The sequence below is a fragment of the Entamoeba invadens genome (assembly GCF_000330505.1).
Source record: "Entamoeba invadens IP1 unplaced genomic scaffold scaff_1105074725689, whole genome shotgun sequence".
NCBI lineage: Eukaryota > Evosea > Mastigamoebida > Endamoebidae > Entamoeba > Entamoeba invadens.
Window position 1 is genome coordinate 4,713 of NW_004440380.1, and position 12,144 is coordinate 16,856.

Genomic DNA, 12,144 nt, shown 5'->3' on the forward strand with positions numbered 1-12,144 from the left:
TAATAATTAATAAATGCTTCCATTTTAATTAATCATAATAGTTGTGGTATTATCAGAATATACATGTTCACTTTTTTGTGTTGTAATATGATAAATAATAAAATGATTGTTGAAAAAAATATTTGGATTAATATCTCGCTTGCACATCATTATATAACAAAAAGTTATTGAATGAAAATTGAGGATAAAAAAGTAATTATACGATGAAATTAATAACAATTGTATATATTTGGTTTTTCTTTGTTTCAACAAATTGTCAAAGCAAATACATAAAAAAACAATCAATAATAAATAATATCAACGTCATTAACAATCATTATTAAACACAAGTAAAACAATTAAAAACAATAACAAAAAATAAAATACGTGTCAAATAATTATAAAAAATGAAGCGGGATTTTTAATTAACGATGTAAAAAACTAACTATACATATAGTTTTTTAATTATAATCAATATCTTTTTTCTTTTTTTTGAAATAATTAATTTTTATGTTTTATTTTACTTATTTTTATTTTTAACCATATTATCCATTTAAAAAAATACATGCTTAAATGTGGAAATAGTAATTTCTCCTATAACAAATCTCAGATTATATTAACAAAACCGACAGACCATTTACAACAGTTAACAACAGAAGTGTCAATATTGTAAGTTTATTAATAGGTGAAACCAATTGATTTGAATAGCAAAGAAAATGATTGACAAATAGCGTTTATTTGAAAATTTTAAATGGTAAATTTTAATATTTAATTTATTTTGTATTTATGGTTTTTAATTAGCGATGGTCGATACTATATATTATAATATTAATATTATAATATAAAAACAGATATACAGTCAAAGGCGTCTATTTGTCGCGAATCCAGCAAAAACTTATCTATTTGTCGTAAATGAAAAAAATTGCGTAGAAAATTCTATTTGATATTGAAATTTATTTTTTATAGAAATTTAGTTTTTAATTCAACAAAAGTTACAGATTCTAAAACAAAATAATTAATTGTCATACACCAAAATCATTGGCCATTTGTGCGACAATTAAGCAAGTTTGACATTTAAAATTACGACAAATAGACGTTTTTGACTGTATTAAATTTCCTTGTTGAATTTTTGGAATATCGTTATTTAGAAATCAAACTTTATAAAAAATAATTAATTAAGTTATTATTATTAGTTTAAATCTCAAAAAAAAACATCTTATAAATCGTTCAAGTATAATTTTAATTTATTTTTATCAATTTAGAAAAAAATATGTTTATTAAGTAATTTAATACAGTACAACACTATAATAACATTTTGCCAAACAATTAAAAAAGTGCAAAGTTGGGCAAACTATGTAAAATTTCAAAAAAATATATATATTTTTAAATAAATCTGAATCAAAAAACAATTATTAAACTAATAAAAAACAGAAAAATGCCATAATTTAATAGTTATTTAGCTATTAAAAAACAAACAAACATTTATTATATTTTTTGATGAAAATGAAAAGTAATCAAAAGCTGTTTTCGACTTGTTGTTTTTTATATAAACGTGTTTCACAAATCAAAATAAAATTGTTTTTATTTACAATTGAGTTTACACACAACAACATAAAACGTAAAATATACGTCTTAACAATTGTTTGAAATTGACACTATTTCCACCTTTAAAAAATCAACACAAAAATTTCAATCATAATTTTTTGAATTAATACACTGTTAGATTATTGTTATTAAATGGAAAACAATTAACACAATTAACAAAACAATATAAAACGTTTTAAACAAAAAACTTAGAAGTGATTACAAATACAAATTACTTGACAAAAACGACATTAATATTATAAACATACACCCTTTTTGCTTTGATTGTAATTAAAAAACACAGAAAAAACATTATACACAAATTATTATTGTATAACAAAGATTGTTAAATGGATTTTTTTATTAATTGATTTGTTTAATGTACAATCATTGTTGATTATTAAAGTTTGATTGTAATTGTAAAATTGTCATCGAAAATAGCAATTATACTATTAAAATAAAGTAACATGACAAATGCTATAATTCAGAATATAATCGTGACAATCAATTATAATGTATTTAATAACACCACTAACAATTTAAAGAACTGTATACAAAAGCACTTTCTATTGTCACATAAAGTTTGTTTTAATTCGAATAAAAATTGTAAATATTTTTTTATAATAGTATTGTGTTAAATAATAATTAACTCAACCAATAAATAACAGCGTTTTCAATTATACACACAACAAATTAGTCAACACAATAAAAAATATTAAATTAATAATTTACGTATACAGTTGACCAAATAATAGTCAGAGACCAAATAATTGTAAGAGGTAAGATAAATAGTTTTAAAATATTAATCAAGAACTATTTTTAAAAATAGAAATGGGTTTCTTACCATTATTTGGTGTGCCTTTTTTCACTTTTTTTATTCAAAGAAAGTAATTAATTATATTATACAGTGTTGAAATTGTATAAAAATGTCGAACATAGTTTACAGTTAAATATCATTTATGTATTACAATATATATTTTGATTATTGATTGTTACATTTGAGTAATTACTTCCCCATTTTGTTGAAACAACAAATAAATAATTTGAACTATTGTGATCACTTTATAAATGCAACTAAGTCGATGTACATTTTTTATAACAACCAATTGTTGATAATTAACATCAACGAGATATTATATCCAATCATATTTAACTGTTGTATTATTATTTTTTAATAAAAACACACATTTAAAAATGTTTTATAAGATTAAAATATCAATGGAAATATTAAATAAAGACATTATCATTTAATTATATATTTTGATAATTTTATAACAACATCAACAGATTTTGGAACAAGCACTTTTACATTTTTTTTTCTGTCTGCATAATCATCAAAGTTAACCTCGTCCATATTAAAAACAAGTTGTATGGGAATTTAAAGAAAAATATTAAAAGAATCTTTATCCAATTAATAACTTTTACAACCAGGGTCTAACATGTGACAAAAGTGTTATTTTTTCTGTTATTTGCAACTTTACCAAAGTGGGCTTGAATTTATGTACACTCAGTTCTTTTAGATCTAGCGGCGAGTATAAAGCCGACTTTTGTATAAGAAAAAACTTAGAAACAGATAGTTATTTGAATCAATACTTGGCCAAGTAATGGGAAAACAAGCCAATTCAATTCTAAAATATCGATTTATATTTTATTACTGCTGTAATTGCCATAATTAACACAAAAATTGTGACAAATGCAGCACTGTTTTACACATCAAATCGATAGTTACAAATAATATTTTTATAACACAAATAACAATGAAATAACAATCTATTAAATAATTGTATTTTTATTAATAATATGTAATAAAAAAACCTATTCAACTTAAAATAAAGCTAAAAAGCTAATAACTAATAATTAAAAATGCTATAAAAAACTAATAATAATAAAGAAACGTTTATTTTTATCTCAATATTTAAAGTTACTAACTAAATATTTATATTTTGAAACTATATTAAATAATAATAATCAAACTCAAAAACTCAAAAATGTTTGTTAATTATTAAATATACTATATAACAAATAATATCAATACTATTGTTTTAAACTATAGAAATCAAAATAATGTATCAATAATTAATTAATTTGTTTGGTACATGATTTATATTTATAAAAACCTAAATATAAACTAATAGTTCAAATAATAACTTATTTTATTATTAAATATAATTAACTATACTAGTAACAATAACCATAATTAATTACAATACAATAGCCACAACGCTCGACTCGAGCAATTCATAACAATAATACAATGATTTCATAAAAAGTGTCATGCTCAAAGACATATAGCGATAATCAAAGACATGACAACATACTCAAAAAAAAGAAATTAAATAATCAAAGACAAAGCAAATCGTTCAGGAACTGTACATAATGTTCATTAATCAATGGAATGACAAGTATATATCTGAATGTTAATTATAACTTATTTGATCTGATTATATTTAATACAGTATATAACATGGTGTTTTTATCAAGACAATTATCAAATTGATATATGATAATAACCACTTATTGATTTATGAACAATAGTTGTTACAACAATGATAGCAACGGAATTATAAAATACACCAAAATGTTACGATAATTGATAATAGAACAAACATTTGGGTGTAATCATTAAAATTTTGAATTAAAAAGTTCCAATGTTTTAACAGTTGGGTTTTAACAAAATAAACTATAACAATAATATGTTAATTTATTTATCAACTTATTATAAAAAATAATATAAATACATTAAAAAATAATATGTTTATTTTTAAAAACTTTAATAAATAATAGAGTAGGTGGAATAAAGTCCGGCCCAATAAGAATAACTATATTAAATTATGAACAACCATTTATTATTAGTTTTTTTTTGTTTTTTGGAGTTTTAATTAATGTTTTTAATATGTTACAAAATGTTTTCAATATTATTGCAATAAATATTATAATTTACTATATTTTGCAAACGAGCCAGACATTTTCTATCCACTCTAATTGAATGTTTATAGCTGTTCAGTTGATGATTGAAACATGACAATGACAATGACAACGACTGCACTTCTTTTAAAGTTGGTATATCACCACCAAAGAGTTTGACATCTTCTCGACTAAACACAACATTTGTGCACTCGATGTTCTTTGGAAGACCAATGTGTCTTCGTAAATCATTAAATAAATATTGACCTTTTTGGAAATTCTGTGTCAAAATCACTCTTTGAGTAGAGATGGTAAGTCTTGGTGTTTGGGAACAACTTGTTTTCCTTTAGTAATGTCAAAAGTACTCGATTAAAGTGGTACATTTTACTCAACAAATTTAATTTTTGAATGACCATCATAACAACTTTGAAATATTTGACACTTGCAAAGTATTTTCCAATGATCATCATTGAATATCAGTCGACTACTCCCATTTTATATTATTTAATCTACTTTATTAATACTATTATTATTATTATTATTTTATATCAACACCCATGTTATAGTTTAACAATAATTACGAAACTACGAAACTGCCAAATTACCACTTCTTATAATTAAAGAGTGGGAAGAGTTGTTGATTCTGAAAACAGTAAACAATATCGTAAAAATAATTTTTTCCAATTATTTTTATAAAATCAACTTTTTGATATTACATGTGTTTGTGTTCTAAACCAAGGTTTGTTGAGAAGTAAATTAAAATATTATTATAAAATTATTTTTGTATTTGAAATATAAATTTATTGACATAAATTGAATTTTTTATTTAATTATAATAACAATTTTCAAACAAAAGTTCTGTATTTTTTCTGAAAAATATTCATAAAAACAATGAATTTCCATTGTTTTTATGAATATTTTTTTTGTTTTTAAAATATTATAATACTCTGACAATTGAAGATCAAATGTGCCAAATTTCCACTAAATGAAGACGGCGAGGTGTAAATTGAATTGATTTTTGGATTAATGAACATAGTGATAGTGATGGCAGATCACGACAAGTTTTAAGAGGACAAGGAAGGCCGAGAGAGTATATTTGTGTTTCCATTGCTCGTAATACCAAAAAGGTGTTGGGAGCATTAGAAACCAAAGTAATAAAAACATCATTGTTGCGTCATTTAAGCGTTCTGGTGTTGTTAAAGTCAATATTTGAACTATTAAGAACAGTGTTCATTTTATCAAAAAGGCTTCCAGGTTGTACCAAGAAACCAACAATGTTTATACTATAAAACATTTGGCATTGTTCTGTTCTTCCGCAAAAACCAACCTATTTGGTCAAAACCGAAGAAAAATATTTGCCTTAAAATATCCAAGAGCTGAACCAACAACGAAAACCATGTCAAACAAGACGACTAACTCCCACTGATGACTTAATTTTAAAAAAATAATAAACACTCGAGTCAATTCGAATACAATTTCAATTTCTGATTTTATGCTTAGGATGAACCAATACTTTAATGGTTTATAAACTATAACTAATAAGTCAAGGTTGTGTTTTAAATAAAATATTAAAATAGTTTTTATTTAAATATAGTAAATAAACCATTAAAAGTATAGGTCAAGCCTTTCAGTATCATCAAGCCTTTTACTTCCCCTACTGTAATCCTTACATATTTGTTTATATTTGACAAATTAATTATAATACTTTCATTTATTTTTATTTTTGGTATTTTTTGTTTTAATTTGAAATAAAAGTTTGTTTAAACACGTTTAAATTTATAAAAACGTGGAAAGGTCCATAATTATCCATATTAGTAAAACCCATAGTTAAACACATAAATATTACCATACCAAAATTTCACCTTTTGTCTATTTCTGTTTAACTTTTGTTGAACTTGTGTGTTGAATTCAACAAATTTCAAATCCAAGTTTTAAAAATGACTTTATTTAAAAATTATAATATTAAATGGTTATTAAATTTTTATGTATATTACTTACCATTGTGATCATGAGTTGTGTAATAATATTTGCCTATAATATAAATGAATAACAATTCATTTGTTTACAAAACTGTGCATTTTTTTGACAAAATAAATTGTTCGGATTTGTTTGCATTATTAAATTCAACATCACGGTCGTTGTTTTCTTCATCATCCAATTTGTGCAATTTGACATCATTGACTAGTTCTTGGAAAGCCTCTATGATATTGATTTTGTTTTTTGCTGAAGTTTCAAAGAAAAGTACTTTCCATTCATGAGCCAAATCGTTCCCCTGTTTCAAAGACACTTGCCTTTCATTTTCCAAGTCGCATTTATTACCACACAACAATATTGATAAATGTGATGCATTATCATTGTCTAACACTCGAATAAGTTGTTCTCGAATAATTTTGGCGTCTAAAAATGATGATGTTGATGTTATAGAATAAACTATGACATATCCATCACCCGATTTCATATACCGGTCTCGTAACGCAGAGTACTCCTCTTGTCCTGCAGTGTCAAGAATATCCAATGGGATGATTTCACCGTTGAACGGTATTGATGCTTTATACGTATCCTCAATAGTTGGATCATATATTTCTATGAACTGACCTGAGACCAATTGAATTGTAATCGCAGACTTCCCAACTGCACCGCTGCCTAAAATGACCAATTTTATCGTTTTTGGCATTGTTTTGAAAATGAAAATAATCGTTTTTTATTGATTGTATATATAAGAAAACACGTGTGTTATGGACTTCTAACCTTTTTTATTGTTTTATATTAATAATTTCATCAAAAACACCGAATTTATAATAATAACACCGAATATATAAACAATATATAATATAACTTTAACATTTTAAACAACATTGAACAAAATTCAAAAAATCTAAAAATCGGTAAATTACAAGTTTATTGGATGTAATTTCTGTTTTAAGAGTTTATTACGTATATAACATAACACAAACAAAAAATGAAAAAAATATAAAAAAGGTTTAATATCCCAATAATAATGTTCAATTTGAATACAAGAGCATCACTTTATGTGTAAATTAAAATCAACAATTTATATTTTTTGTGTTTTAATAATGATAATATTGTAATACAATGTTTAACCCTTCCAATACCAGAAAAAAATTGTTTTAACACACATAAGTATGACTTTAAATTTAAATCCTAAAAGTAAACATTATAAATAAAACAATAAATTATTATTATTTTGAATAATAAAATTATTAATTTTTAACTAGATTATTAGAAAAAATTAAAATTATAATAATAATTTAAAATGATTATTTTCATGTTAAAAAATTAAGTCAAAATTCAAAGTCGACAATTTAAACAAAAAAACTTATATAATAATTAATTCACTGATCATGACAAAAAAACTTGAGGAATTCTATCTAATGAATGTGGTGTTGTACATGAACACATTTAATTCACTCTCAACTTTTTCATGTATAAACACCAAATGTCAGTCAGTCCTTAATCGAATGCAAACAAATCCGTTACTTTCCGACAAATTTTCATACGACGCAATTAAAAGTCCACAACGTAACATAATGGACTACTTATCACGAATAATGAAACTATTTCCAAATATTCAAACACTGTATCTCCCATCTTATAAATGTATAATTCCACAGCTTTCCAAATTCAACATTTCCTTCATCAAAGTGAAGTCGTTTTATGATGAAAAAGATGTAATACCAAATGAAGGGTATGAAGGGACTTATATCACAAGACACGTGTGTTTTGTTTCATTTGAGAATTTTGGAACAACTTCGTATTTTCAAAGAATTCAATCGGAAACACTTAACAAGCTGAAAACACTCACTATTTACTCAAAAGAAACAGCAGACGATTTTTTGAGAAACGCAAAATATTTCACGTCTTGTACTGAGATAACAATAACAGACGATGTGTCATTAACTAGAGACGTATATGGCAACAAAATCAAAAAAGAAATAACAAAGGAAACACAAACAAATATTAAACAAATGTGGGACGTTTTGGTGAACAATCGGAGTGTGTTGTGGAGTTTTCGTATTTTACGAAAAGTCCGAATTATTTTAAGAGATGAAACTCACATTCAGAAAATAAGCGAATTTACAAAGGGAGCTCCAAATCTTAATTTTTGTTTTTATATTAAACACATAAGTTCAATAACTAACAAAGTAACAGAAGACGTTGTTAAACAACTTAAAAAGTGTGGAAATGTCATATTTCGAACAATAGATGTTTTTCAAGAGTACATTGAATCAAATAATATGTTACAACTGCCTGTCACATTTGTGAACATATCAAAAACAATTGAAATATCTGAGAATTTGATCTCCAATCTTATTGTGTTCATTCAAATGTATGCGTTTGAGTTCGATGAAGTTCGTCTGAGTATAAAAGAGCATGAAGAAGTCGATATGTCACAAATTGACTGCAAAAAGCTTGTTTTAGTCAATGATACAAAAGGGAGAGTAACACTGAAAATATCACCAAAAACATGTGTTGTTGTATGTGATGAAAATGACCAATACGCGCTTTGTTGCTCAAAAGATGTCACAATTACTCTTCAACAACACTTTGAGCCACAATTTCTGGATAAAGTGACCGATCCGGATTTTTTTGCATATTCAGATAGCCAAGATGACGACTCTGAAGACTCTGAAAATGGTAATATGGAATATGCGGACCACAAAGTACTTGAACATTTACAGTTTGTAAAGAATGTGTTTATTCAAATGGAAGTCTTGGAATTCATAGAGAGTCCCATTGACGCTTCACGTTGTTTTAAAGTTACTCAAAGACCTTCAAATGTACCACAAACAATTGACTATCAAAATTTCTCGATGTTAAAATATAGCAGACAAAAGGATAACCAATACATCCCAAGTAGAAATTTGCAGCTATTGGTTAATTGCTCAATTAATTTGATTTCGCTGGAACTGGAAAATATTTATGGCGATAGTGTCACTACCAAACAAAATGTCGATTTAAGCAAATTTCAATTACAAGAACTTCATTTGACAAGATGCAGAAAGTGCATATTTCATCTACCAAGTACATTGACAAAACTTTCATTATATGATGTGTGTAATTCGTGTTACAGTAGTAAGGAGACTATCTACCTCAAGTCGTTTTCAATGAATTTTGTGGAGGATTATCATTTAGACTCAAAATACCTTTATAACAATCAGAACATAGTGATTGACTACCCAATTCAATTAGACGAATGTGAGGCATACCCTGACGAAAATATTTACAACAATACAACTAACAATTATTTTGTTTACAAAGAAATTCGTGTTGCATCAACACCAATGGGATGGTACACATTCAAAGAGACAAAGACTTGGAACAAACAGTGGAAAGACTGTATGAGTGCTGATGACAATACAAAAAAGGAACAATTAAAGAAAATGATGAAAGAAACTATTTGTGTACTTGAAGACAGAGCTTTTCAAGGAAATATTAGTTTTCATTTAGGAGCAATGGGTGGCATTAAGGAAATAGGCAATTTTTGCTTTAAGAATCACAGCGATCAATATTTGACTACGTTGAATCTGCCTTATGGCCTGACTAAAATCGGCTACGGCGCTTTTGAAAATATCACAACACTCACTTCTGTACATCTCAATGATATCACAAAACTTCCATATAAGTGTTTTGCAGGAGATATCAATTTAATTGAAATCACATCGCCACTTGAGTCTGTTGAAGTCGAAGACTACGCTCTTTGGAAGTGCTGTAGTCTTGTAAGACACCCCAAGTTTGTTCCGGCTAAAGGCGCCAAATTGTTGGACAATTTCATTGTTAAATCGTGCAATTTAAAACATCTTGAATTGCCTGAAAGTGTCGATGAAATCAAAAATTGGTGTTATAAAAATTATACAATGCTGGAGTCTGTTAAAATCATCAACGAAAGTTGTTTGATTGGAAAACAGTGTTTCATGGGATGCAGTAACATCCGAAGTATTCAAATTGAAGAAAGTGTGTTGTTCGACAAACACCTCGTCTTTGCAAATTTATCATCACTCACTTCTTTACATCTTCCAACAACACTAACTAAAATCAGAAAATTTATGTTCAAAAATTGTCGAAAACTTGAAGATGTTGTTATGAAAGAAGGAATACACAAAATCTGTGATTCGGCGTTTCAAAATTGTGCAACATTGAAGATAATTGATATTCCAAAAAGTGTCACAAAAGTAGGACTCTCGAGTTTCAAGGGGTGTGTTTCTTTACATAAAATTAGGTGTTTACAGTCGCTTCATTTTTCAGCATCAAGTTTGTGTGGTGTTGATGCAACATTTAATTATTATTAATTCTCGACTTTGTTTAATTATTTATCAATATCAAACTATAAATATAAAATATTTAAATAATATTTCAATTCAAATATTAACCACTAAAAAAAACTTAAATAATCATTCATTTCAATTTAAAAATCGCTGTAATCATTTTAATTTACTTTTATAACTTTGGTTGAAATTAAAATCATTGTAAAGTGCATCACAAAATGGTAGACCACCATAAAATGTTTGTACAGCTTTTAAAACAAATTATTTACACAAAAGGTTCACTTTTCAAAATAATTTCTTTGGAAAATTCAATACGAAGGACTTTTTGTTCTGTTTTGTTTTTTTTTGACTTTTTTTTACGAAGATATTTACATAATTACTATTTTTTTGATCAAACTTGAATCGTTATTTCGAAATTGATTTTTGTTATTTAACTTTATTTTGTCATAAATAGAAAAGTATAGTTTTTATAGTTTCACTGACAATTGATAATTTTTGAACTTGGTTTTTTAATTTGATATTCATAAAAATAAAGCAGAAGATGTACCATCTTATCTTTTATACACTGTTTCGACTGTACGATTATTTTTCTGTCAATTGTTGTATTATATTAGATGTATCAATTAAATAAAAAGATTTATAAACTCAGCTATGTACATTCAATATAAAAAAACGAACTCATATTATTGATTAAAACAGCTTTATTGTTTAATAATAAAAGATTAATATCGATATATATTCGAAATGGTACTGTTTGCAATAACAACTGTATATTTTTTCATTAATCGAGGATTCTCCAGAGGAGGAATTACAAACTCCACATTTTTTGTATTTCTTTTTTGGATGTATAATATGGTTAAAAAGAAAAAATTCGAAAAAGAAAACAAAAAAATAATCATTTAAAAAAAAAGAAAAAAACTATTGATTATAAATAGTTTTCTACATCTTTAATTAAAAATCCTAATTTATAATAAATAATTAACAAAAAACATACACAAAATAATGAAATATAAAACATGGTAAATTGGGTATGTAGTCTATTGTCTAACCACAACAAAAAACACTATTTAAAAAAACTTCATCTAAAACAAACCTTATGTTAATCTAAATTTAAAAATTGTAAAACCAGTTTTTAAATTTATAAAAAATGAAAACTATTCAACAATAAAACACAGAGATTGGTATGCAAAATATCAACATTTAAAGCATGAAGAAAGGTTTATTCACAAAAAAAGGAATATATTATTTGTAATTTTTTTCGGTCTCAAAAATTTTAAAAAATTGACATCGCTGACAGACACCATGAATTTTTTTTTGTTTGATCATAAAAAATGCCATTAAATATAAACGTTATATTTTTCTACAGTAGGGGGAAATAAGGGGATGCAAGAAA

At 25.5% G+C, this 12,144-nt stretch overlaps 2 protein-coding genes across 2 annotated transcripts; one reads left to right on the forward strand and one right to left on the reverse strand.

Moving 5' to 3' along the window:
- Positions 1-6,529: 6,529 nt before the first annotated feature.
- EIN_299430 (hypothetical protein) lies at positions 6,530-7,141 on the reverse strand (the record flags this gene model as incomplete). The annotated part of the gene is made up of 1 exon (XM_004256657.1): positions 6,530-7,141. One exon carries the CDS (start codon positions 7,139-7,141, stop codon positions 6,530-6,532), a length of 612 nt encoding a protein of 203 aa, XP_004256705.1.
- Positions 7,142-7,829: 688 nt separating this feature from the next.
- EIN_299440 (hypothetical protein) lies at positions 7,830-10,775 on the forward strand (the record flags this gene model as incomplete). The annotated part of the gene is made up of 1 exon (XM_004256658.1): positions 7,830-10,775. The coding sequence occupies one exon, from the start codon at positions 7,830-7,832 to the stop codon at positions 10,773-10,775; it is 2,946 nt and encodes a 981-aa protein (XP_004256706.1).
- Positions 10,776-12,144: the final 1,369 nt, after the last annotated feature.